Source organism: Toxotes jaculatrix, chromosome 19 (genome assembly GCF_017976425.1).
Source record: "Toxotes jaculatrix isolate fToxJac2 chromosome 19, fToxJac2.pri, whole genome shotgun sequence".
Taxonomy (NCBI): domain Eukaryota; kingdom Metazoa; phylum Chordata; class Actinopteri; family Toxotidae; genus Toxotes; species Toxotes jaculatrix.
Genome location: NC_054412.1, coordinates 7,655,145 through 7,682,779, shown reverse-complemented (window position 1 = coordinate 7,682,779; position 27,635 = coordinate 7,655,145). Strand labels below are relative to the sequence as shown.

Genomic DNA, 27,635 nt, shown 5'->3' with positions numbered 1-27,635 from the left:
TTGCAAAGTCTCTGAGTCTTGTTTTCAAGAACCTGTCAGAACTCTTTGAACAGATGAATTATAATCTCTTTTTGTGGATACCCACTGGGACATTCTTCTTCTGTTGCTTTTCTCGCAGGGAGGCAAAAGAGTCACCTCCAGAGCAGCAGGTGGGCACCCTGTGACCTGATCAGGATGGTGTTCATCAGCACTGAGGATGCCTGCTCTGTATGTTGTAAGCTGACTCATCAGTTGATTGCCTTTTTAACACTAGGCCACCTGACACCCTTTTAAACTGTAATGTGAGGATCACAGAATGCTAGTGCACAGTTTTATTGTTTTACAGTTAGCTTGTGTTTTCAGTAACAGAAGTGCTACTGAGATGTAATCTAGCATATGTATTTTTATATCTCAGAATAAACTGTAGAGTCATCTGTTGTGGGTTTGTTGTCTGCCAGGTTGGTAATACTGAAACTAAAATATGGAAGTGTGTGTACAAAATTATCAGATGGATCTTGCTGATACTGAAGGTAATTTTGTGGTGTGTTGTATTTAGATTTTTTTCCAGGATTAAAGGTTGACACTTAGACTGGCTGGCTCAGAGTATTCTAAGAATCATAACAGGATGTTTATCCACGTCACCAACTCCCCACATCAGCACAGCGCACTCACACAAAGGCAAGTATATATACACTACATGCAAACATGCAAACAGCTGAGGTTTCCTCTATATAATCACCTAAAATTTTTAGCTCACTTACACTGCATAGCCATACCTGTGCAGGAATTGTCACTTTAATTGGTAGACATAAATACGCACACATACAAAAAACAGAAACGCTCAGTCTTCACACAGTGAAACTGCAAGTAAAAACAAATTTTGTTTATGTATAATCATGTTTAGTTGTTTGATTAAGATGTTCTAGAGATACAAAACTACTTACAGAAAATGTCGCAAATCTGTGTTGTTATACATTTTTGTTTCATATTAGCAACAGAATAAATTAAGAAAGATGTATGCATCAACTCAATCAAGTCACTGGTTGCAGGCCATGCTGGTAAAGTTTTGATTCTTCACACGCTACAGTCTCTGTAGAGAATAGGCTAGGCAATCCATGACTGAGATAAGGCTTTACTTCAAATAGGGCTGTAACGGACAGCTGCTGAGTTGACCTGTAAGGATTATATGGCTGGATTAGCAAGGCTGTCTTAGGGCTCTGACATGCAGCTTGACTCCAGCTTGATGCTGGTTGGATGCAGAGGTAGAGGGCTGCCATGATGCAGCTGAACACCGGAAAACTCCTTTGCTGATTTGTAGATGCTCAGCTCAGTCTCCCCTCTGGTACCATCCTGGTGGCCCGAGGCGTGAGTCTCTATCTTCTGTATTAGGTTGATAACATTCCCTTTGTCCATCTCGGCCTCCGCAGCCATGGCTTCAAGCTGGTCTGCCGCCTCGCTCATGTCAAACCTCTCGATCTCCGAGTTGACATGGTGTAGCTCCTCTGGCGAGTGTCTGTGGGAGGCCGAGGGGGAGAGGGGACAGAAGCCTTGGAGGTGCACTTGGAGGCTGCAGTAGTGGAGATAGGCACAGGGGCAGTGGGGACACCGATGAGGTCGTTCCCCGGTGTGGAGGCGTTTGTGGAGCTTTAGGTGGACAAATTGAGTAAAGCGGGCTGGGCAGACCTTGCACTGGTAAGGCCTCTCACCTGAGTGTAGCCTCTGGTGGGTCTTCAAGTTACTAGTGCTACTGAATCGTTTATGGCACACCTGTGTCAAAACAGAAAGAGAAGAAAAATCTTAGAACTTTGAACTTTGAGGATGATTTATGAATATTAAATCAATAATTATGTCTCCTTTGTTGTGAATGTTAAAACGTCTAGGTATGATTTTTTTTTGGGGGGGGGTGAATATATTTACATATATTTTAGCCAATAAATGTATATCCCAAAATATAGTTTTTTCACAAATATAGATACCTTGCATTCATGTGGTTTCTCTCCTGTGTGAACCAGGTAGTGTTTCTGCAGGTGGGCCAGCTGAGTGAAGTTCTTGCTGCAGGTCTGACACCTGAAGGGACGCTCTCCGCTGTGTACACGCAGATGGACCTGAGGAATGCATGTCAGAGATGAGTATTTACGTGGTCGATGGTTCATTTTGCTGAACTACTTTCTTTAATACGATGAAGAGGAACTAACCTTGAGGTTGGACAGTTGCCCAAAGACCTTTCCGCAGACATTGCATTCATAGCGGATCTTTCCATTCTGCCTGCTAAGCGGGTAAGACAAAGTCTTGTAGCCAATGATCTGCCCTCCTCGTTTTGTCTTCCTGAGGTCAATTGCATCCTCATTGTCGCTCTTAGTAGCAGAGGTGGGTTTGGAAGGGAGGCAGTATGAGGAGGCACCCATGGCCACTGGTGGTGAGCATCCTCTGGGTGCAAGAGAGGGCAATGCTTCGCTGAGTGAGGTCACCATGGATGAGGCACTGGATGTGGCAGGTAGAGTGAGGTCTGCGTGGATATTGCTGGGAGGAGAGTGTTTGAAATCTCTGAGTTCATCTGAGGGAATCCTGAGGTAGTTTGTCCTGCTGGATATGAGGTCCTTTTTGTCTCTGTGTTCACTGGTTGGTGAAAGAATGAGGTCTTGTTTGGTACTGGATAGTGCAAGTGTCAAGTCTTTGTGTCTGTTGGCTAGAGGATGGAGGAGGTTTGCATAGTTGTTGAAAGACAGTGTTAGATGAGGCTTCAGTCGATCACTGTAGAAAGGGTATGAATGAGGTAGAATGCTGTTAAGGCCAAGTGAGTAGTGAGGCAGATAATATGGAGCAGGCCTCAGAGCAGGGTGAACTCGATCAGGCACAGAGGGCTCTTCGAAAGGTTTGGCTATAACAGGACCTTGACTGTGCTGAAGGCTGAAGTGCAAAATAGAGGGGACGGGATGACTTAGAGCTGGTCTTTTGGCAGCTGGAGGGCTGCAGGGTGGCAGGGGTGGCAGAGGTATATATCTATGGCCATGGATAGATTCTGAGTTGGGCTGAACTGGGTAGACAACACGAGGACACAAGGGAAGAACTGCTGAGATGTTGGTCTGAGGCAAAGAGCTGTCCAGACGTTTGGATCTGGAGGGCTCGTCTCGAAGGATTTCCGAGACGCTGTGACCTCGTTTCCCCGTTCCCTTCTCCTGAACTTGACTCTGTTCTGTGAGACAAATAAACAATTACATCAGAAACAGAAATCATTTTTAGATATACTGTGGGCGTAACAGTATCGTCATTCAACTGACACATACACGCATGACAGTGACATGATCGTGTACGTGTGCCTTGCTGAAATCACCATCTATCTTTACTTTCAAAGGTACCTACTCTTGTCCAACCTGTTGCATTATGCTTTAAAGATTAGAAGATAAAGATGTGTGTTTTTATCAGGTGTATGTGCCTGTCTCCCAGACTTCTTCCTGGCACCCTATGAAACAGGACACCAGAAGTGAAACAATAGGCGTCTGATCAGGATACAGATAGCATGGAGGACAAGAGTCAGTGCATTAGTGGGCTGGTCAGTTGTAAGTGTATTTTCTGTCTCAGGATGGGATATACACAGGATAAGAAACAACTTTTCATTCATATTCATCAATGTTCATTTTCCACTGAATTCTACACACAGTTCATGTTTACAAAATGGAGCCAAATATATATTTCATATGAACTATTCCCTCTATTTCATACCCAGGAAGTCACGAGGGGACACTTACTCAGAATAGACAAAGATGAACCCAAGTACGTTTCACCTACTCTCAAACACAATTAACATCAGCCTGCACAGAGCAACCCTTATCTACTGTGTGCTCCTCTGTGTTACCCTTCCCCCTCTGAGAGGCCAGCTCTCAGCAAACAAACAGCAACACTTAGTGAGATATCAATCTGTCAGCAGGTTGCCTTGTCAGGAAGTTCAAGTAGTCACTGGAGCGCTTCCTACCTCTCTTCCTCCTTGAGAACCAAATAAATAAACCAACTCGTGCCAGAATGCTGTCAGCACCTCAGGCAGCCTCTTGTGTGTGAGCATGTGTGCAAGCATACGTGTAAATGAGTATTTTGCTGCTGTGCATGTGGCCCCTCTGCTAGCATGTGCACTCTTTGTGAATGGACACCAAATGTTTTGTTTGTGAATGAGCTGCCAGCTGTGTTTCTATGTGGAGTTAAAAAAAAAAAGGGAAACTGAAACATTGCCTAAAGTCCTGAAATTAGTCTCATCTTACCCAGGTACTATGGCTACACCTGGAGACAGGTCCTCTCTGCTTTCAGGGCTCTACTCTCCTTTGTGAACTGTTTGAACAAAAGGGGCTGTGGGTGTGACTGAGTAACTTCTTAAACACCCACACAAAGAGTTTGTCAGTCAGTCGGTGCTTTGATTGGAAGCCTTACTCCACAATGACACACCAGATATGTCTCAAAGCGTAGGCACAGCGATGGTTTCTGTTAACTGCAGCAACACTCACTCCTTACACCTTCCTGAACAGATGCTTCTGCTACATACACACTTACCAATACTGTCGATAGCCAGTTGACCCAGGGGCGGATAGTTACAGCGCTGGGCGAATTCAGGACAGTACCACACCAGCAGCTCCTGGCCCAGCTGAAGTGGTTTGATGGTGTAGAAGTAGATTTCCAAACCACTCTGGCATGCAACTAGGTTCTGCTCTTCCACAGAACAGGCTGGGTTGACGTAGCGCATCCAGTTGCTCCGCTCCTCATTCAAACCATCCAGGATGTGGTGTAAGTGCCCCTCTGAGAAGACCTACAGTGCAAGAGAGCCAGGGAGATAACGAGATGAGAGATGATTCAGTTGATGATGAAAAATCGACCCTGTGACATGCTCTGAATCTGAAACCATGATGTCACAGGTTTCCTGATGCCTTTATGGTAAATACTGTTTGTTCTTTCAGCTGAGATACGTGCAGGCTGTCTTTGTGGCATACAAGTCACCTAGTGTTACGAAAGCAACACTGAGCACGAATTTCTCTGTATGACTGGATTGTAGTATTGGGTATACTATGTCGCTCACTACTTCTCTCACCAGCCATCATTGCTTGAGTGATTGCTGACCTTTTTCAAAAGCAATTTAAATTTAGCTCATTTAAAGAGTTTTCCCTCTTTCTTTTTAGGGCTACAAAAGTGCTCTTTGTACTATCTGCACTTTGAAGCTGTGCTGTCACTTGAGTCATGGCTGTAATGTTAACAGATTGTCTGTGTTATGGCTGCTGCAAGTTTTGGTTGGGGTTGCATGATTTTAAGGTTGCTGACTCTAAACTGTAGAATTACACAGGCGCCTGAGTGTAATGGAAGATGTCCTGATGCTACTGATTTGTAACATAACAGTTCTCAGGCTCAAAAGCCACTTCCTTGCTTAGTCAGTGTGAGAGTTTGTGAGTCTGGAGAAGCGCGGACATGTGTATGGTGTTTACTGGCAGTGATACCACTGCCGAGAGAAGCGGAGATAGAGGAGAACTGCTGCGTCACTGAAACCAAACAGCTGTCTGTGTGACCTCAGACACAAAGAGAGAACTGGCAAACAAATTTATACTCTCCATGCACTTGTAAAAACCCATTTAATCAAGTGACATTTAAAGATACATAAGCGTTGCAGAGAGTCATACTTTCACAGGATGTCAAACTTTGACCACAGCCGTCGACTCGTGCCCCACCACAGCCACAGCAGCATCTCCAGATGGAGATACAGAGGGCGAACGGTTTTGAAACACAAACAGATGAATTTCACATGCATGTGCACAAATCCAGAGACTCACATACAGCACGCTTACCCTCCAGAAGTACTTCCTGTCAGCATCTGTCTGCAGTATTTCGTTGGTGTAGCTTTCTCCCACCAGAGGGCCAAAACGTGTCCCCTTGGGAATCAGCTCCTTACTGGTCACCCCAAGCACCTGTTCAACAAAGGGGACATGAAATCATCAAACAACAGCGTAGTTCACAAATTGGAGGCCCGAGCAAGCAGCCGGATGCACTCTGAGTTGAAAAACATAATTAGAGGGATGAGATTCTTGGGAATACAGTCCTCCTTATCTGTCCCTCCATCCCCAAGCCTGTTTCTTGGTAATTAACAAAAAGGATCAGGTCAGTTCACCGGAAAATTGTGCCTTGAGAATGACTGTCTCCAGAAAAAGGAAACAAGCAATCAAGCAATTAGCTCTTATTATCATTTATTGCCTGTCATGACAAAATGAGAATTTTGCAGGGCTGTGACAGTATGTGTTCCTTCCTTCACATGCTGAATATTTCATAAGCCAATCACCTGAGTTATCTTTGGTTTCTCTACCATATTAAAATTTCACCACTACTCTTGTTCTGCAACCTGCAGGTGTGAAACTCACCCCTCTGTCTCCAGCCTCCAGGGTGGGAAAGAGAGGATAATGTATCATGGGCACACCCCGACCAGTCAACTGCACCTACAGCTCTGTGTTCAAATCACCCTAAAGCAATGGTAATGTATTCTCTCTTTTATCTTGGAGCAATACTGGCATTACTTATACTACATGTGTAGCGGTACAGTTTATCTCTAGTTTGTTCTGCTAGTTTTAACCCTGCTTTCGCTGACTTTGTCTGACAGCTCCATTTGAGGTGCCCTTGTGTCATAGATTGCAGTAACCTATCCTGTTCTTTGGTGTTTACCAGACTCCAGACAGACCTTAGTAGAAGGTCAAGTGGTAGTGCAGGTATTCTTCTGCAGACGCCTGGGCTGCTTCCTCTGATCTCACTTGACTTCCATCTTTCATCTACAGAGACTCAACCCTAATCTTGCATAAGGAAACTCTTTCCTTTTCATGAATAGTCCACACTGGGGTTCTCTTTTATCACACATTTGCCACTCTCATCTGATTTCCTTGTCTGTCCAGTTCAACATAAAACAACCTCCACTGTTACTGCCACACACTTAATCTGGTAGATCATTCCCAGTGTTATCCATAAGGTGGATCCCAGCACCTGAGCTTTGCTTTACAGTGTAATTGTGTGCTGGGACAAAGGGGTTGAGATTTTAAGGTAGCTCCTAATCATAGAGACCTCAGGCAGTGTGCTGAGGGGCTTGGCTATTGTCCCTGTCTTCGCCTCAACACATACATAGCAGAGAGGAAAGGCTGAAATTAGACAACAACATGTCAAGTACTTCCCGCCTGAGGATGGATGAGTGCATGGAAGGAAGCTGGAGTGACGCAAGGAGTCGGCAGTGACACAAAACATAAAACAGCTACAGTACATGCTCACATACCATTTAGACATATTACCTATATTTTGTTATTGTTATTATTGTTTTCTGCATCATTTTTCTCCCATGGTTCTAAACAAAGGATGGTAATAACTACACTAAGAGAGGAGTCTGCTTTGCTGCATACCTCTGCTGAGTTGTGGCTGCGTTTTAGGGCCAGGTTTCTGGGTAAGGATCTCTCAGCTCGTGTCCTCCCGTGGCTTTCGGACTCTTGGTCCAGAGGCTGGTCCTTCACAATATAGGTGCACTTCTCCTCAAAGTCTGCCTCGCTCCATGATGTCATGTCTACATCCTGTGTCTCTGTCATCGTTGCAGTGACTACCCCTGTGCTTTGTGGTGACCTTTCTGAGGTTAACATGGCTGTGGTGCACTGAGCGGAGGAGGAGGAGGCCTGCAGAAAAGATAAAGACATACAGTAGGGAAATATGTTATCAAATGCCCGTCATCCCATATCTCTGAAAAACACAGGAGTTCTTGCTGTGGGAGTGGCATCTAATTGTTAACCAAAGACACCTTTTCCCTTTTACCTTTTGCTTTTATGTTACAATTTAAGGGGAAAAAAACACAGAGAATACAAACAACAGCTGAAGTATCAAGGGAAGTCAAGTTTTGAATGGAGCTAAAATTAGATTCCTGAGAATGAGGTGTGACACAGGAGAGGCAGCAACAAGTTGGGGATGTTAAGGAGGAGGAGAATTGGCAAAGTATGTAACTTTCCCATCAATTGCTACTACCGGACAAACAAACTTCAAAGTGGAACCTTCATGTTTGCTGCCCCGTTGCCCCCACTGTCCCATACATCCTGTGACTCTCCAAACCACAGCCCCTGGGCTATAAGCGAGGTTCCTGTGCATGTCAGCCCCGGAGCAGGACCACTTTCACAAGGAAGCCAGTGCTCTCAGTGAATCGACCAGACTTCCTTTGACTGGGACTTGGCTCTCAGCCAGGTCTTAAGTGTCTTTCTCTTACAGTCTGTCTGTTGCTTACTGTCTCTCACCCTCCTTTCTCATGAAGCCTGATGTCAGGTTTCTCTTTCTTGACAAAATCAGCACCCTGACTGATAGGATGAGATGGTGAAAAAGGGAAGCGTGAAAGAGAGGAAGAGAGAAGACGTGTGATTAAAAGACAATGCCCAGATATGGCTTTTGAGAACTTCTTCCTTTTAAGCTTCATCAGTTTGCCACTGAGATAGTGACAGATAAGTTCTGTGTTTGATATTTGGTAAGCACTCATGTGACTTATGTTCCCCTCCTGAAGAGAGACGAAACTCAACTCAAAAACCTAAACCTTGAACAGCTATATACAAACAAATGTTTAGTCAGTTAGCCTAAATGGAAAGACTGCCATTCCAGTTTTGATGTTTTTGCAGTTGTGTTAGTTAATCAGAAATCTTTTTAAAAGTCACAGCAATCTTGACATAAACATATGCAGCAGTGTCTCATGTGCGACAACAACATGTGTCAGCTCATTCTTAGGGTGAAAAAAGAAATGCAAATATAAGTACAGAGAGATGAGATTTATGAACGATGTTTCACCCTATTTTTCACCCTATTTTTCACCACAGCTGACTCAGAATGAATGTCACAAGTCTAAAAAGTCACTCCGAAACCATCAAACCCAGTGACACAGCAGAAAATATATTCTGAAAATCAAGACATGAGTCAAAGGCGCACAGCTGTGGCTTGCACGACAACATGTAAGAGGCTGACTCTAGAAAGCGCTCTTTCCCTTAGATGGACATTACATTTCATGTAACACAGTTGCAATGCAATAAAGAAATTGATAAATAATTTGATCAATGAGAGAATCAAACCCCAGTCCTTACTGGTAAATAGTCTAGAGTAATTAGCACAATCTCTAACCTACATTAGTATCAGTAATATGATTTTAAAAGGATGTTGCACACTTACTGTGAAGCCTTGAGAGGAGCCACACATAGGGCAGGCTGTCTGTGCCCTCCTTGAAAGCTTGAGTGTCTGTGAGCAACCAGTCACTGTTTTCTGTCTCTTATCCTCCTCAATCTCTCAGTCTCTCACCCAACCTCAGTATCCTGTGTACCTGTGTGTGACTGACTGCGCAACTGAACACTCGAATGTGTGACTCTTTCTCTTGCTTCTTACACGGGAGGAGGGAAGGTGTGTGTGTTTGAGAGAGAGAGAGAGAGAGAGAGAGAGATAGATACACTCCCTTTTCCTCTCATGCTCCCTCTCCCTCCTCCCCTTTGCCCCATGACTCCTCCTTGGAGAGTGTTTGTGTGTGTGTTTGTGTGAATGTGTGTGTCACACTTTTGCCTCAGGGAGTGAGGATTTCTTCGGGGAGAGGGGGGCACTGGCTGTCACACAGCTATGTCCGGATCAGACAAATACATCTTCATTTTCTGACAGTCGCCCACTCTGTCTTCAGGTGAAAAGAAGGCATACCTGTGTTGTGTTTGGAAGTCAAGGACACGACACAGAGGAAATGAGATCATTTTTGTGCATGTGTAGTGTGAAGTGAGTTCAGTTCATTTTAAGCTTTTAATGTGTCACAGGAGATCTTGTCACTTCTTGTGTATTCTGCGGCTCAGAAGAATGACTTTAACCCGGATGGCAAAGTGAAACTTCTTGAATATGAGGAAATTTAATATCCTGCTCTTCATCACAGCAACAGCTGCAGACTGAAATATTCCTACCCTGCAAATTAGCGTTGACTCAGTGATACAGATACTTGTTGATTCTGAGCTATAGGAAGCCAAGAGATGAGATACAATTGCATGAAACTCACCAAAATTCTTACTTGGAATGATTACTTGATAAATTTAATCTATCATAGAAATGAAGTAATCAAGAACTTTATCAAAGTAGTTGCAGTTTCATTTTCTTTCCATCAACTAAATGATGAACTGATCACTTGCTGCAGCATTCTTACATTGAAATAGGCTGTTATTGTGCTTTTTACTTATCATGGTGTTTGTTGGAAATATCTATTCCAAAAATAATCAAATTCAAAAATAATTTTATATCAAAACACAAAGCCGCACCATTACTTGAACCTTTGTATTCTGAAGTTTAGACAAACTGAAATGTATAAGCTGAGATGGAGAAAGACAGTCGAATGGAACAGTTTTCTGGTGCATGCAGGAAGATTTTATCCATCATGTATTTGTTCTTTCAGGAGATTTCTGCACTACACAGTGGGAGGAGATCCAGAATATGCAGATACTTGTGTTATGCTGTAAGTTTATCTGCAGCCTGGCTTCCACTTGACAGGCTGCCAGCCAGCTTAAGAATTGTATGAATTTTCAAACTCATCAGCCACACGCTTGACACGCGACATACTGTGAACAACAGCCTTTTATGAGTGTCTTATGCAAGCTTATTTCCACTCACTGGTGTATTTGCCATGCACACTGTTCTCATTCACTTTCTCCACTTTGGGGTAGTTCATATTGCACAGTCAGGCAGACTCTGTGCCTCACAGACTCTCTTTCTTTTCTGTGGTGTTTTGTCCTTCTTTTCATGCTTCCTGTCCCACTCACCACACCTGACCAAGCTACTAATTATGGCTGCTGACATGAGCCACCATGTAATTTAAAATCCACTTCTCTGTCACTGTTTCGCTCTTTCTCTTTGCCTTCAGTCATTTCATTCATCACCCTTCTATTCAGCATTCAGTTTCCTCTCCTCCACCGCCTCCTCTTCCTCTCTAACGCCTCTCTATCTCAGCCTTCTCACCACTACATCTTTTAGCCATACATGCAGTGTGAGTAATTCACAAAAGGACATGGACTTTTTGTATGAGTGGTGGAGAGGCCTCTGTGCACAGATTGCACTCTGAACTTTGTTATGTGTGGGTGGATTTTTTGTGGGGCGTGGGCATACCTCTGTGGTTAATTGGATGTTGGTTTGTACTACATGATTTTTGACATGACATTCTTAGAATGACAGGATGATGAGCAGGCTTCTGGAGAAAAAGAAAGGCCAAAAAGTAGTGTAACAAAGTGTGATTTAAATGTATGTAGGACAAGAAGAACAAGTTCACTGACTGACACTGACACTGGCACTGACGTTGAGACATTGAGAAGTGTCAGTGAACTGAGTCAGTAATGTAAATTACACAACGTCTATCTAACTTTAGCTAACATTAGCCACTTGCCACTAGTCGTACCACACCAAGTAAGGCTGTGGCAAGAAAAACATTTGAATACATATTTGTTATTTCTTCTTATAAATGCTGCACGGTCTCACTTTAAAGCGGTAATTTAATCCATTTAGGCTCATTCCTACTGGCATCCAGCCATACAAACAGTTCAGGTTTTATTTGGCCAGGTTTTGTGAGATCTGTCTCTGAGATTTCTGCCTCCACTGCAGCACCATGAAGGTAAACTTAATTTCCTGTGGTGCTCGCAGCATTGAAAAACTGAACCAAGAGCCTGGTTACTTTGGTTAATCAGCAAAAAAGTAGCCCCTAAGAAAAACATTGATAGTGTGTCCTGGGGATTATTCAGAGAAATGTGAAGCTTGTTTCTAGAAAAAAGATGTTTAGTATCTATTGCTAGGCAGTAGAGGTAAGTGAGACTGACCATCTTACAGTAACTTTTAAGGAAAAGAAAATTTGCATTTTCATGGTAGAGTACCTGGAAAGCAGTAATCAGTGAATGTTTTAGCTACAGAGAGCTGCTTGTACACAGGCTAAGAGTGCCTTTGGGGCCTCTGTAAATGACATAGGTGGTTTTAGCTCTGTAATTTCCATGAGTCTGTACCTGCCTAGGGTCATTTCTCGCAAGGGGACTAAAGGCAACCACTCCTTCCCTGTCACCTCCCCAAGGATGAGGACAATGATCTTAGGCAGAGATGGCTGAGACTAAGCCCATTTTATAACCCATTACTGCGGACATGTTTGACGCAGCCTCCACCTCTGCCTTTGTTAAAGTTTTATGGCCGACTCAAGGAGAAATATTTCGCATTCTACCACAGCTAACTTGCTGTCGCAGCCCCGCTACTCTCACCAATGTCACACTCACTTTTTCCCTGCCGTGCTGTGCTGTTATCAGCCTGTCAGCCTCGTCAACCTCCCCATCCATTTCATGTTACTTTAAGTGATTTCCTTTACCGTGCATTACCCTGCACTCTGTTCAACTTGTGGTTGAGAAATCACCTTTCGATCTTTGATGGTTCGACAGAGGTCAGATATGCTTTACTGACTTGACAGGAGCAATACGGACTCTATGAATATGTTTTGAAAAGAAAAACAGTAACGCAACTTGTCTTTCTCCATCTTTTTCTGCCTCCCCTCCATTTCAGGTGTGAATGTGAATAAATGTCAGCACTGCGCCACTGCCACCATGATGATCTCCTGCTGACAGGCCAAGGGTTATTATGGTGGCTTCAGGGCTAAGAGGAATGCTACTGCACTTCACAACAGATGTCTTTTCAAATCCTGACGAAACCACCCACAGAGATGAGGAGCAAATGCTATCACTGTACTCAGCTGACCCACAGTGCAGACGTCTGTAACTTGTCATTGACAGATGATGTTCCACACTGACAATAAAGTAAGTGCGAATGCGTGCCTCTATACACACATGAACGTGCATGGTTTGCTTAGTTTTTTTTTTGTTTGTTTGTTTGCTTGCTTGAATTCTTTTTACATAACCAGTTCTGCTTGATACAAAAGTATGTGACAACCACACAATGAAAAAAATTGTTTTTAGCATCCTATGTATGTTTTTGCTCTACGCGTACTGTGGAAGCCATGTTTAAGAGCCATGCCCCAGACAAATGCACATTGCATTTGGGTTTTTTTTTTTCTGGAGCATTCAACTCACATGGTATTCCTTAGTGGATGGAGTTTTTTTCACTTGTCATGGAGATAGCAAACTTGTCATCACATAGCCTAAGTACAGAACTTCAGTAACAGAGGTTGTCTTTGGCCTCTTTGATCTTTCTCCGACCAACCACTGACTCTCGGTTAATGGTTTTGACCCTTGTCAGTCAGCGTTGTGACTGGTTTTGGTTTGGTGCTCAAACACAGCTGATGTTGTTTGTTTCTTTAATTCATTGTTTTATATTAGATATTATGATTTTTTCTTTTAATTGCCATATGTGCGCTCTAAAAACTTCAACATTTATTCTTTGGCATAAATAATAGTAAGAGAGTAAAAACTCTGAGTTGTGATCATGTAAAATAATATGCTACTCTAACTTCTAATAAATTAACATACATATTCTAAGATGGATTAACTCAAAGCCTAAACTCGGGACATTGAGGTAAATAGCCTAACTCATAATTTTATTGAAGTTTGCTGCCTTAAAATTTTGAGTTTTTGTGTGTTTTGATGTCAGTGCTGATGACCTGTGTTTCATGTGCTGTGACATCCACACAGTTTTTAACCATATGTGGCACAAAGTGGTTAAGTTCTTCCACTGGGCACTCTGGGATCAGCTCCAAAGCTTTCCCTGAATGGAAAACACTTTCTCATCCTGGATGGACATTTGATCTTTCAAAACAAAATGTCAGCCACCATCACTGATTGAAAACATGTTTGAGAGTAACAGTGTGGGCTTAATTTTAATGTATTAAATTCTGTTTGATTTCTGACTCGCTGAAATGAGGGACTCTCACCTTCAAATGCAGCTACAGATGCTGAATCTTATGTGTACAGTATGCTATTAGCTATTAGAATATGTTTAAGTGAATAATTCTATGCACACATACAACTAAACTCATGCTCAGGCATTAAAAAAACACAAGAACTAAAACAGTGCTCCACTAAGAACCACTGTAAACCGATGGTTACCAAGTGGAACTACTGTCCTGCCTGAGAACTCAGCCCACTGTAGTTGACCCTTGATTTCGTCATACTGCAAAAAAACATCCTTTCTGAACATTTAGTTTCGAGCAAAGTGTTTCCTTTTTCCCACAGTCCTATCAAGCCTATTTATCAACCATACCCAACAGATTACTAATACCGTTGTAATTTATGTCTGCTCCAACTGTCTGGTATTCCTTTTAACTGACCTTCAGTAAACACTGGACAGACTCCACACTGCAAAGAAGCCATATAATTAGTGCTCTTGAAACACATACATTATTTGGCTTTCTGCATTTTTACTAGCTCAGCTTTCTTCAAATAATTTGGAGTTTCAGGATTTTAAATAAAAAAGTACTGAGGTTTTCTCAGGTTTTCTTAAGGTGGGCCGCTGTGCAGCAGAGGAAGTGTCAGACCCCCAGGAGCCACACCTGACTGTATTAAAAAGCTCCTCACATTGTTTTGTCTTCCTCTTGATTATTAAGGCAGACAGTAATAATGATCAACAGTGGGACCCGTCATCCGGGAAGGATGCACACAAACTTACAGACACACTTACTCACACAAAAAACACATTCTCCCTTACATGTCCTGCAGAGTTTAAGATGTCCAACTGAAGAAAATGGTACTTTTGAGCATAATGACTTTGTAAATATATGTAAATGTATCTGTGTGTCTGTCTCTCATATCTGTCTCTCAGGAGCAGCACAGTCAGCCCTGGGTTGCCTGCGTTCTCAGATTCCTGCCATATTTCTGGATGGCTACTGAACAAACAGAGGTGAACCTGATCCATGCTGTCACACTTTGGCACGGGGTAGAGTTTCCCCTAACTCTCTCTTTCTCTTTCTCTCTCTGTCTATCATACACACACACCTCTCTGATATCCTGAAGACATACAGGAACACCAACTGTCAGCCCGTATGAGCTAATGCAATATCCACATGTATATGCACATTCATACTGGCACATTCCTAACTGTGTGCCTTCTTGTCTTGTGTGAGTCACCCATCCCTTACGCTGCAGTAACTGATACTAACATGGACCTCACCTTAATAGATGTTTAATTATTAACAGCCAAGTGGACAAAAATGTTATTCTGTTTTTTAATAAACCTTTATCAAACCAAGAAATCAAGAAAGACCTGGTCAACAAAACAGCACGACTGCATCAGTCATGCTGTTTTCATTGATAAAAATGCTATCAGAATCATGTAGACTGGGTGTAAACTTCACACAGACACACACACACACTCTCTCTATGAGTATTTAAGATGCTTAAAAGAAAATGGGAAATCCATTTAATTGGTTTCTGAGAGAGTGAGATTAAAAGACTGATACAAATCTCATATCTGAAAAAAAACACAGCTAGCAGATTTTTTTAACCTTTGGACAGGGCCGGGTTAGCTGTTTTCCCCTGTTTCCAATCTTTATACGAAGATAATCTGGCCCCTCTCCTGGCTGCAGCTTCATGTTTAATCAACAAATAAAGAATGGTATCAGTCTTTTCATCTAACTCTCTGCAAGAAACTGAATAGTGTATTTCCCAAAATGTCAAACTGTTTTTACTTATATACTTTTTGCAGTCATGGGCCGTGTGTTGATCACAACAGACAGCGAAATAAATCTCATGCTTTTTTTCCCTTTTGGTCCAGTATTAAGTCTGTACAGCATGATTTTCAGATGCTACTTCCTCAGTGACTGTACATGGGTCAGACTCAGGCCAAAGACTTAGATATGTGCTGGGCCAGAAGTTTCATTTTACTATCCATGTGGTGCAATACTGTCATTTCCTGATTGAGCAACTGCAGTAAAGGACGCATTGCAGTGTGCTCAAATGGTCTGAGATGACAATAAAGGAATGGTGTCCATTATAAAAAGGGGAACTTTACTGCCACGCGGTGACAACATCAGTGACATCACCAGGTGCCACTGTGTCTGTGTACACGTCTCAGTCTGCGCTGACGCTCACATAGAGACACACACTCTCTGACTTTTAGGACCAGTCAGACAGCACTGTCCTCCACCTGTCTCCAGTGTTACCTGCCCCAGTCATTACCAGGGTCCCAGATCCCCACTGTAAGTGCACATGTCAACAGCAAAATTACAGGGCACGCACACACACATATTTGTTTTGCTTTTAAAAGGGTAATATCCGTCTGCACGCAAGCGATACGTTCATTTTCTCCCCCTCGCTTCCTCCTCTTTTTTTTTTTTTTAACCAACCCACAAAACAAAGCAGGTGAGGTTCAAAGACAAAACAGAGAAAAGGACATGAAGAGAGGAGATGTGTAGAGATGATGGACACACATTGGTGGTGTGTGTTTGTGTAATGACAAGGGGAAACTTGTGTTATTCCAGCCCTGTTTCTCCAGTCAGTCCGGACCTCATCTCAGTGACAAACTGTTTCTGCAACTACAGTCAAAGATCTGCAGTCATTAGATCTCAGCTTTGTTCTCTCACTTAGCATGCTCTTGCCTAACTAATTGGGACAAGAAAGTATCTGCAGATGGCTGTGATGATAGTGTCTCTGTCTAGAAATGTGACTGTCAAACTTTGGCAAGACTTGAGATTGGACTGAAGTGGGAAGAGTGCCCTGACAAGTTTGAGGAGGGAGGAAGACACGGTTCCAGAATAGAGACACAAATTGCTTTGACAGAAAGATCTATTTTCAGACTGTGACATCAGCTTTTCTTTTCATTACTTACCAGTTGTTTGCTGTCTATGTAAAAACACCACGGTGCGTGCACAAGCAATCAAAGACTCTACACCTGAAAGTTGTGTTTTTGTAAAACTGTCCTTTTATCTTTGGATCTCTCACCAAGTTGGCTTTGAGTAATCTGAGTGCTCTCTTTCCCTTTTCAGCATGATCAGTGCAAACAATGGCAAACTTTGCTTCTCCTCAGGCTGATTGACTCTGTCTTATTGTGGCTCCTTTTATATGCTTTTTTCTGCTGAAAGAAATCATGACTGTATGTCTGAAAAGAGACTGACAGAAGCTTATTAGATGTGGCATCGCTGTCATTCTGAAACAGACAGAAGTGATATCACCAGTAGACAACACTGGATTTGTTTTCACAGCTCAAATAAAAGTTCATTGTTGCTCTTTTGTCAGTAATCAACACATGATATTAGTCACTGTATTTTGCCTTAACCCAGGCATCAGTGAAACTGGCCCAGCCTCAAACAAGAACAAACTTTACGACATACTGTACACACACGGTGACAAATGCATTTAGCATTTCCTATCATTTGTGCACCAATCACATCCATCTTCCGTGCATGCTGTAATTTCCTTGACTGGATCCTCAATAACATCCTGTTGTCTGAGGACATCTGAGGGGACAGGTTGGACTGACCCTCTGCCACATCACACACATGGCAGGACAGAGCAGAGACTGTTATCCCAGCCCAGGCTAATGACAGTCGAATGAGAGAAACAGGCAGGAAGCTGTCCCCTGTGATCTCTGTATTTAAAAGCGTCTTTATTATTGCCTTTGTATTGTTTTGTCGCGTCGGGATCCCTTTGACTACTATTATTAAGTTGAGTGACTGTGACTCGACTGTGACAGTAGATTTCAGCTGAGACATTAAAGGAACGTGGGCGTCCCTTATTGAAGATGATAACATTAATGAAATAAGTAAATTCAGTTTAATTCATATTGATGTGTATCTCTGTAAGAAATTGCCACATTAAACAGCACAGGGCAAGTTGGCTTGTGTCCACACTGTAACCCAGTGTACAGGAACATTCTTTCTGATGATAAAACATTCCTATCTGATGATAAAACAGTTCACCAAGAAAATGTTTCATGGGAGTCCAATAGTTGTTGATACATTTCTCTCAAAATCACAAATGGTGGACTGACTGGCCAACACTGCGATATATGTGTGGTTTAAAAGGGAGTTACCATAAAAACCGGAACAAAGTACAGAGCCTTGGACCACCAACAGGTGTCGTATGTACAGAACAGGCATATAACTAACTTTTACATTTTGAACAGGCCTAACTCTTAAAAACTTCACAAAAAGTAAAGCAATAATAATCAAAAGTGTAAGTCAACCTGTTGCTGACCTCTGAAAGGACTAACAGTCCTGTGTGAGTCTGAGCAATGAAACCAGAAGTGAAAGTATTTAGAAACTTCCTTGTTGCAAAAGTCTGATTACTATCATAATAAGCTGGCAACTTATCATTGTTTCTTTTCCAAACACAATCACACAAGATACGTGAACAGACGTCAGCTTTCTACAACTGAAATCTCTATGCATGTGGCAAGAGGCTGTTGATTGGAACACAGGGCATATTGTTTCATCTTGGTATGTTAAACTGGTTTATCCTATCTCATGATGATAGAGTTTTAACGTTGTGTTTACTCATCTCATCAGTGATTGGCACGATCTGCAGCTTCCTTTCCGTTTTATTCTTTAATTGGATGGAAAACAAACAAAAAAGAACACCTCTCACTAAAGGCACTGCATCACAGGAGCTGCTTGGAGGGAAGCCATGGAGATTTATGAATGGGTTAACCTTGTAGTAACCCTGTGCAGTGAAACACAACAGGTGGTCATCCTTCTTTGTCCACAGAAAAAGAGACAGGTGCTTCCGACTACGGGGGACAGATCACTGTTGACTTTGGACAATGGAGGAAAACAGGAGGAGGCGGTCTAATTCATGCATGGACACCTCCAGCCCACCCTAAGTCTCTGTTAAAAACACAGAAATGCACAAACCCACCCACTCTATGAGCATAAAAAGTCCATATTTCAATGCAAGCTCAAACATGCTCTTTCAAACTGTCAGTGTTTTTCCCTCCCCAGTTTGTTAGGGAAACAGCGGCGTCAGGGGACAATAGTTCTGTGACCCATATCTGAGCCTGACATAGGAAAACAGGAAGAGATCCCCCTTGCATAGAGGGGTATTCCTGACTCCAACATAAGGAAGAGAAGAAGAATGGAGTTGGGGAGAGGGGGAGGCAGAGATCATCCTTTGAACCAAAACATACTCCCACAAACATTTCCGATACCAAAAGTTTATCAAGAGAGACCTGATCTCTCATTCCAGTGACCTGAGATCAGCAATGAAACCTACACTAACACAACCCAACTACAATTACGTTTTGTTTTTTGTTTTTTTTTTCAAAGAGGAAAACACAATGTGGGTGAATCATTTCTTGATTTTCCTCCGCCTGCACTCAGCTTCTCTTGTTCTCCACTTTCACTGTGCATTCACCCATGAGAGGATGCAGCTAGTTCTCCTCCTCAACTTCCTCTAAAATCTGGCTCAGTGGCGTGACAGCTCTGACAGGCTTCAAGCCAAATCTGAAAGTAACAACATTTTGGAATCTCCTGGAAGACATCTGACTGCTCGATCAGCGGCGGTATCCAAACAATGCATTTCCTTTTCAACTGAAACACTGCTGTGTAATTAAACCTGTCTCAAGACTCTTGTCTGCATAGCTGTAGAATGACATACAGTCACAATGCGGCATCACAGAAGAGAATAATGCAACACGTGAAACAAGATAGGCTGTGTACCTAACCATTCAATAACACAGACCGTAACTGGAAACACGTTTCTCCATTTATAGATGGAGACAAAATGAAACCAAATAAAGTCCAAATTTGCCATATATCAATTTTTGAATAAATTCATGTCTTAAAATGAATCATTCACTTCCCCAAGTTATGTGCCACTTAAGTCTGCCATATTTCATGCTCAGTCATTGTGTAAGAGTAGGTGATAATGATAGTCAAACTAGGATTGATTGAGTAAAAAGAGGAAGGAAGAAGGGGTGAATGATGAGCAGAAAGAGAGAAGAGTGAAGGTTAGATAATAGAGTTGACAGAGATTCACAGTGGACTCAGCTAACCTTTAACTAGAGGTGCAAGGTCACTATTTACAACTTCATGATTTAATGCATGGTTAGATTTTTTTTTTTTTTTTTTTTTTTTTTTTAATAACAGGGCCATTGTTACAGGTGATCCGTCAACTGTTTGAGGGTTGATGCTGGATCATGTTGAGTGTGCTGAAGTACAGCGTACTAAGTATCCTGCTCACAGCAACAGTATGTAAAATGCAACAACACCATGTTAAACAGATGCTTAATTAGTCATAGATTCTTTCATTTACCATTTTATTTTATAAATCTGTGGCAATCAGCAAACTGCTTTACAGCAAGCCTGCGTGTATATTAACTGGAGAATGCGAGAGCACAATGTATTGCTTTATTGCTCATCACAAGTAATCACGTTAAAATTTTGAATTATGTTCATTAAAGTCATAAAAAAAAAGCTTGGTGAACTTATACCCACACAGTTCATGTGCTTAGCCGACGCGAACTGCTCGTCATTATTCAGCCTGCTTTCAAGCAATTCACTCGCTTTCAAATAGAGGGCGCTATAAAACTGGGGCTACTCCTTCAGCAAACCAGTTATTCTCTTCGAAGCGCTCGTTGACTGAGTGTGAGCAGGTCGTCCTCGCTGCAAAAAAAAAAAAGCTTCAGCGCCTTAAGTTGATGTTTGCCAGGGTCCCGAGTGTCATTTCAAAACCACTATTTCACTCCCTGAGGCAGCTTTTTTTGTTACGCAGTTCCCGAAAACCGACCTCCAAAATGGCCTTTCAGTATCCACAGGCTTACCGTGACGAGGCAGTTGTAAGTAAATGTGGCTAGCCGACTAGCCGGGATGCTGAATCATCACACTTTTTCATTCATTGAAACGAGCGTCTGCTTTTGTTAGCATGCTAGTTAGCTTAGCCAGGTCTGGCAGTCCAGACCGACTTTGTTGACAAATGCATGAACAGGCTCACTACATTACAAACAACAACTCACTACAAATCCCTTATTAAGCTAATTAGCTAACATTTTCTTTGCTATTCGGTTAACGTAGCCAGTCAGACTGGACGTGCCAGCTTGGTAGCACAACTCTGTTTTTGGACGCCACACCTAGCTAGTTCACATTTTAACTTCTGTCATCTCTGTCTCTCCTGTGTCAGCTGGATGACTATCATGGCTACAAAGTACCAGACCCGTACAGCTGGCTGGAGGACCCAGACAGTGAAAAGACACAGGTAAATCTTAATCTCCTTTGAAATCACACCCATGAATTACTTCCTGCCACATTTAGCCATAGACACATAGCCATAGTCCACATTTAAAATAGAGTGGTGTAGATGTAGTTTTGTTTTATAGTTGTTTTATGTCTTTGTGTTTTCAAATATATTGGAGCTGGCTGTTTTATGCTACTACTCATGAGGACAAACATAAACTGAAGTGCATGAGGATGTGCCACTCATAGCCACTGCCAGCCTAATGTTTTGGTGATATCGCCAGGCGCTTCCAAGAAGCCGGTGTGCTGAGTGATCTGGATAACTTTGCTGAGTAAAACCGGAATCGGAACCCCTTCTAGTGTGAAACATGATGTAAAAACAGCTGTTCTGGTCTTACTCAGCAGAGGTACTCGGATAAATCGGTACGTCTGTTTCTCGGAACTGACCTCAGGGTATGTTAATGTGTAAAACGTCTGTGTGTTGGTATTGTGTCTTCTTTCGAAAGGCGTTTGTCAGCGCTCAGAACCAGCTGACGTTGCCCTTTTTGGAGCGCTGTGAGGTGCGAGACTTGTTCAAGGAGCGCATGACAGAGCTGTACGACTACCCCAAGTATAGCTGTCCATTCAAGAGGGGGAGCAGGTGAGGCAGTGCATAGCAGAATCATGTTTCAGTACTTTATCAACATTTTAAAGTCATGGCATCTGACATCAAAGCATTAATGAAAATCCTGGTTTGCTTTTATGAACCCAGTTGGCCTTGTGTCAAAATTAATTTATTTCCCAGATTAGTGTTTCTAGGAGCACAAATCTTTAAACTTCCTTTTCACATGAATGATTTTACCCCTTATTTTCAGGTACTTCCACTTCTACAACACGGGGCTCCAGAACCAGAGTGTGATGTATGTGCAGGAGAGCCTGGATGCTGAGCCCACAGTGTTCTTAGATCCTAACACATTTTCTGATGATGGGACAGTTGCCCTGCGAGGTAAGACTGCGAGGTATATGAATGTGTATATGTATCTTATGTGTACATAACTATGCACTGCTGCACAACTGTACATATCACCATTAGAGAACCATGGTTCTAACTATTTATCTATTATAAATGTACACACTGCACACCTGACGGGTTATATTTCTACAACATTGTATATATTATTGTGCATATTATTCTCCTCCCTGTTTTTATTTTATTTGTTTTTGTTTTATTCTACTTTTTATTATTATTGTTGTTGTTGTTGTTGTTATTGTTATTTTTCTTTTCATATATATATATTCACTCTTTATGTCTTTATATTTTGCTATGCATTTTGTAGAGTTGCTAAGTGCTGCCAGTTAGCTGTCAACTTGTCCTTTCCTTTCTTTTTGTGACTTTTTTTTTTTACTTGCTGCTGTAACATAACAATTTCCCTCTGAGGGATGAATAAAGTATATCTATCTATCTATCTATCTATCTATCTAAGACTGAAAATGAACTTGTACTGTGTTTTTTTCTAGCACCCACTCTGACAGCTAGATAAAGAATGTTGACTTCCTTGTTGTCTTTGCTGATATTTTGTTGTGTTCCTCTTTTCTAAGGCTATGCATTCTCTGAAGATGGGGAGTACCTGGCATATGGCACCAGTGCCAGTGGGTCTGACTGGGTGGAGATCAGGTTCCTGCGGGTTGAAGGTGCCATACCTCTAGAGGACCGCCTGGAGCGAGTCAAGTTTAGCTGTATGTCCTGGACCCACGATGGGAAGGGACTTTTCTACAACTCCTACCCTGACCAGGAGGGCAAGAGTGATGGTGAGATATTATTGACTACGCCTTGCTGTTGCTGTCGTAACTATTACGCAGAATATATAAAAAAGAAAAAAAAATGAGCTGACTGGTAAACCTCAATACTTTTCAGACCAAAGATAAAATAGATCCTCTTTTGATTTGCTTTTTCTGCCCCATGTTTTTTCAACAGCCCCTTTTTTTCCAGTATGACAGATACATGGCTTTGTCATCCTCTGGTCTCATTTGATTTATCAGTGTTCTTTCTATAATCCACACCCACCCACTTCACCTCTCTTATCAAACTTTTTTTTTCACCACTGGGGGGCAGTGATGAAACTAAACTGTGTTGTCTCCGCCAGGCACTGAAACCTCCACCAACCTCCACCAGAAGCTATACTTCCATGTTCTGGGGACTCCGCAGTCTGAGGATGTGCTGTGCGCTGAGTTCCCTGACCACCCCAAGTGGATGAGTGGAGCTGAGGTATGCCTGAAAGGTTATTGTGCTTTAAAAAAAAAAAAAAAAGTAACAAAGAGCCTTTATATGTCTTTATTGATTTTCAGATACGTTTTAGTGACTAACTGTGCTCTGCAGGTATCAGATGATGGGCGATATGTACTTTTGTCCATCAGGGAAGGTTGTGATCCAGTCAACAGACTGTGGTACTGTGACCTTAAGACCACTCCTCAGGGAATTACAGGTGCGTTTTACATGTTTACCTGTTAGGCCTTTTATATTTTAGACTTTAATCCTTGAACTAAAATTTTGACAACTATACTACAAATATAGCTTTGGTTTGCATGTTATTGTTCGTGTTAAGCACTTATAGGATTAAAAATATATGTCTCTTTATGTTTAGGACTTTTGCCATGGGTGAAACTAATAGATAACTTTGACGCTGAATACGAGTACGTGACCAACGAGGGCACATTGTTCACGTTCAAGACCAACCTAGACGCCCCATGTTATCGCCTCATCAACATCGACTTTGCCTCACCTGCTCAGAGCAACTGGAAAGAGCTCATCCCTCAACATGACAAGGATGTTATTGGTTAGCTGCTGCAACACTGAGCTGTTTTGTTAAAATATAAACGATTCATTGTAAAAAAGATAAAACAAAAAAAAAGATTTTTGTCTGAGATTCAAAGTTTAACTTCATACCTGCTGTCTTTCCTTTGTCTTATCTCACCCACAGTATTTGCCACCTGTACATACTCCAGTTACCTGTTTGTGTGTTTCCTCCACGACGTGAAGAATGTGTTGAAAATGTACCGTCTGAGCACAGGGGAGGAGCTGAGGACCTTCCCTCTGGATGTCGGCTCAGTGGTGGGCTTCACGGGACGGAAGCGGGACTCTGAGATCTTCTACTATTTCACCTCTTTCCTCTCTCCAGGTACTAGTTCGCACAATGCACAGTGTATTTACTGATAAAAGAAAATCATTTTGAGACTAAGAGCTTAGAGTGTTGCAAAATTTGCTTAAAGAGATTGCAAATGCCCAGTGTAATGCTTGAGGAAATGGTGACAAAGAACTGCAAAAATTGCTATTAATCAATCACATAAAATACTAAGACTGTGGGATTAAGTGTGCTTTGAAATTTGTATTATTGTATCTTGCTGCAGTGCTCAGTGCATTTTGTTTGTTTTCTACGTTACACATTGTATGTTCAGAAATAAATTGTGAAAAATTATTTCCCCGCACGAGGTCAAAGTGATTTAGAAATACTAGAATAAGTTAAGTAATAGTTTCCTTTTTTCCATCCAGCCATCATTTACCACTGTGACCTGACCAAGGAGCCGCTGCAGCCCCACATCTTCAGAGAGGTCACTGTCAAAGGATTCAATCCCTCTGACTATCAGACCACCCAGGTAACTAGAATATTGGCTGATTTTTGACATTTCAGCATTTTGTTGTATTTGAACACACAATTCCCTCAAATTCTGGCAAGATGCCCTTTATGTTCTTCTCCTGTTAACTAAAGAACATTCCTCAACTGTCCTAGAGGCTTTTCAGGAAAACATTTGCATCAGGTTGTTCATGAAAGTCAACTTTGACCCATTTCAGAAGCTCAAGTACTGACGACATACGATAGATATTAATCAAGTTGTCATGAGGAAAAAAAAAAAACAAAAAACAGCTGAGATGCGTGCTGGACCAGAACAAATCCTTCTCAATCTGTTGAAGCATGACTGGAGGCACTTTTAAAACTGGCAAAAGTCATATTTCTCAACTCATTGCTGTCCAAACAGATTTTTAATATGGCATTCATAGACTGTCTCAGTATCAAATTTATTGTTTTATTCCTACTGAGGATTATGAGCACAAAAAAAAACATTGTAAATGTGAAAATAATCAAAGCACTGAGGACAGAATTTTATGACAGCTTTTTTCTGCAAGAACAGATGAAGATTCAAGAATAGCTTTATTGTCCTTGAACAATTCCTGGCTCTGTTTCCAGTCTTGATCGCCTGTCTCCATGTTTTTTGCCAGATCTTCTATCCCTCCAAGGATGGCACTCAAATCCCCATGTTTATTGTTCACAAGAAGGGCATCAAATTGGACGGTTCCCATCCAGGTTTTCTATACGGCTACGGAGGCTTTAACATCTCCATCACACCGAGCTACAGCGTCTCCCGCCTCATCTTTGTCAGACATCTGGGAGGAGTGCTTGCTGTTGCCAACATCAGAGGGGGAGGAGAGTACGGGGAGACCTGGCACAAAGGTGAGGGGAATCACATGACACGCTGTTATAAATCTGATCATGCAAATAAGCTGCAGTTACGGGAAGCATGTCTTGTTTGCCCTGGGTCAATGTGGTTTTGTCATTCAAAAGAAGTGAACCGTGTAATAGGATAAACATGATGAATTAAGTGATGCTGATGCAGGTTTTGTTTTTTGTTTTTTTTGTTTTTTTTTAAACTTGCCTCTCTTTCAGTCAGGCTACAGCATGCCGCAGCTGGTGTGTAAGTTTCTGTGCTAGCAGGAAAAAAAATTCAGAAGCTCAAAGAGTTTGTGTACATACTTGTGTTTTTCCTCTTCCAGCTGGCATGTTGGGCAGCAAGCAGAACTGCTTCACAGACTTCCAGTGTGCAGCTGAATATCTCATCAAGGAAGGATACACTTCTCCTTCCAAGCTGACTATAAATGGAGGCTCCAACGGCGGTCTGCTTGTAGGTATGTACGCTGCTGGCTGAAGATCAGCATTAACAAGGCGCCCTTTTCAAATGGAAGCCTCCAGCAGTTTTCACTTCAGCTGCACAGTTATCAGTCCCTGGCGTATCCGACTGTGTGTTTCTTCTTTCTCAGCGGCCTGTGTGAACCAGCGGCCTGAGCTGTTTGGCTGTGCTGTAGCTCAGGTAGGCGTCATGGACATGCTGAAATTCCACAAGTTCACCATCGGCCACGCCTGGACCACAGATTTCGGATGCTCAGAAAACAAAGAGCAGTTTGAGTGGCTCATCAAGTAGGTGCTCTCTGAGCAAGCCATATGTGTTTATAAAAACAGTATGTTGAATTCATATGATAACCTTACTCGTTCATGAGTGGAAATTTAGTTGTCATCAACATGGCCTGATTGTCAGCCCAAAAGAAAATGAATTTTATATGCTATTCCCACAGCTATCTGCATAATGTTTATTTTGATTATTTAAGTTAGAGCCATGAATTTGGTATAAAATTTGGTATATATTTCTTTTTAATGTAAACTGCACATTATGTGATGATTAGAATGATTGGTATTACCTTTAACTAACATACAGGCTGTTTCTGTTTCCGATGCTTGTGCTAATGTTTGGTCCCCCTAAACCTCCTGCTTCTCCTGTGCCCCAGATACTCCCCGCTTCATAACATCCGCATCCCAGAGGGCAACGGGGTCCAGTACCCTGCAGTACTCCTGCTGACAGGGGATCATGATGACAGGGTGGTGCCCCTCCACTCTCTCAAATATATCGCCACCCTGCAGCACATTGTAGGCCGCAGCTCCAAGCAGACAAACCCCCTATTCATCCTTGTGGACACAAAGTCTGGCCACGGTGCTGGCAAGCCCACCAGTAAGGTCATCCAAGAGGTGGCTGACACCTACGCTTTTATCGCTCGCTGTCTCAGCATCTCTTGGATCAAATAACCTGTGTATATTCATTTGTTTTTTTTTTGTTTTGTTTTCTTCTGTCACTCAAATCATCTTTACACCAATACTTAGTACAAGATAACTCATGTTTACCCAGCCACCATAACCGCATCTTTTTACAACATACCCTGTGCTGTTGGCCATGTTTGTAGTCCTGCTCAAACTCAGAATGACTACATTACCAGTGATAGGTGAGTAAAGGGAAGGGGCACTTTCATTTTTACAGTAATCAGCCAATCAGCTGTTACAGTCATGAGGTCATAGTGGCAAAAGTTTATTTGAAGATTGTTTCTGTGTCCCCTGGGTGCTCCATCATGATGCATATTATTTATTTTTCCTTTGTGCACAGAATGGAAAGGCTGGTGGATGTTGAATGATCTCAGCTTGCACAATTCTGATGAGACGGTATTGTGCAAATGATGATACTGATAGTTGACAGTATTGCTGTGGATATGAGTGCAGAAACTTGCAAAAACACCTAGCATTGTGTGTGTGTGTGCGTGTGTGTTTAAATGTCAGGCCCCCACAATCCTTTCAGACTGATAATGATTTCTACCTCTTGACATGTGCTGATTGTTTACCTTTTAAAGGGAACAGAACACAATGCCACAGCTACAATAAACAACTTTTTAAACAGTGATTTAACCCTGCCCATTTATTCTTTG

General features: G+C 42.2%; 2 protein-coding genes across 3 annotated transcripts; one reads left to right on the top strand and one right to left on the bottom strand.

Moving 5' to 3' along the window:
- Window positions 1-541: 541 nt before the first annotated feature.
- Window positions 542-9,262, bottom strand: prdm1c (PR domain containing 1c, with ZNF domain). Its single transcript, XM_041064134.1, has 7 exons — window positions 9,160-9,262; window positions 7,377-7,640; window positions 5,793-5,912; window positions 4,516-4,768; window positions 2,175-3,172; window positions 1,956-2,084; window positions 542-1,746 (listed from the first exon to the last, which is right to left on the bottom strand). Exons 1-7 carry the CDS (start codon window positions 9,184-9,186, stop codon window positions 1,189-1,191), a joined length of 2,349 nt encoding a protein of 782 aa, XP_040920068.1. The 5' UTR covers window positions 9,187-9,262; the 3' UTR covers window positions 542-1,188.
- LOC121199443 (prolyl endopeptidase) lies at window positions 2,010-27,635 on the top strand. 2 transcript variants are annotated; one of them, XM_041064132.1, is made up of 18 exons: window positions 2,010-2,097; window positions 6,347-6,469; window positions 10,403-10,462; window positions 12,532-12,782; window positions 14,740-14,817; window positions 21,030-21,104; window positions 21,589-21,722; window positions 21,937-22,067; window positions 22,661-22,870; window positions 23,206-23,327; window positions 23,439-23,544; window positions 23,704-23,895; window positions 24,040-24,237; window positions 24,609-24,712; window positions 25,335-25,566; window positions 25,887-26,018; window positions 26,151-26,307; window positions 26,673-27,635. In XM_041064132.1, the coding sequence occupies exons 4-18, from the start codon at window positions 12,759-12,761 to the stop codon at window positions 26,965-26,967; spliced, it is 2,190 nt and encodes a 729-aa protein (XP_040920066.1). In that variant the 5' UTR covers window positions 2,010-2,097; window positions 6,347-6,469; window positions 10,403-10,462; window positions 12,532-12,758; the 3' UTR covers window positions 26,968-27,635. The 2 variants fall into 2 exon arrangements, with proteins under 2 accessions (XP_040920066.1, XP_040920065.1); XM_041064131.1 differs by lacking the exons at window positions 2,010-2,097; window positions 6,347-6,469; window positions 10,403-10,462; window positions 12,532-12,782; window positions 14,740-14,817 and adding an exon at window positions 20,511-20,688 and having other exon boundaries at window positions 26,673-27,634.

Excerpts from the sequence above, each read along its gene's own strand:
- LOC121199443 (XM_041064131.1), top strand. The coding sequence starts at position 20,551 with ATGTTTGCCAGGGTCCCGAGTGTCATTTCAAAACCACTATTTCACTCC. Across the intron at positions 21,723-21,936 it reads CCATTCAAGAGGGGGAGCAG|GTACTTCCACTTCTACAACA; the intron begins GTGAGGCAGTGC and ends CCTTATTTTCAG. Across the intron at positions 22,871-23,205 it reads CCAGGAGGGCAAGAGTGATG|GCACTGAAACCTCCACCAAC; the intron begins GTGAGATATTAT and ends TGTCTCCGCCAG.
- prdm1c (XM_041064134.1), bottom strand. The coding sequence starts at position 9,186 with ATGTGTGGCTCCTCTCAAGGCTTCACA. Across the intron at positions 7,641-9,159 it reads GCTCCTCTCAAGGCTTCACA|GCCTCCTCCTCCTCCGCTCA; the intron begins GTAAGTGTGCAA and ends TCTTTTCTGCAG. Across the intron at positions 4,769-5,792 it reads ACAGGAAGTACTTCTGGAGG|GTCTTCTCAGAGGGGCACTT; the intron begins GTAAGCGTGCTG and ends CTTGCACTGTAG.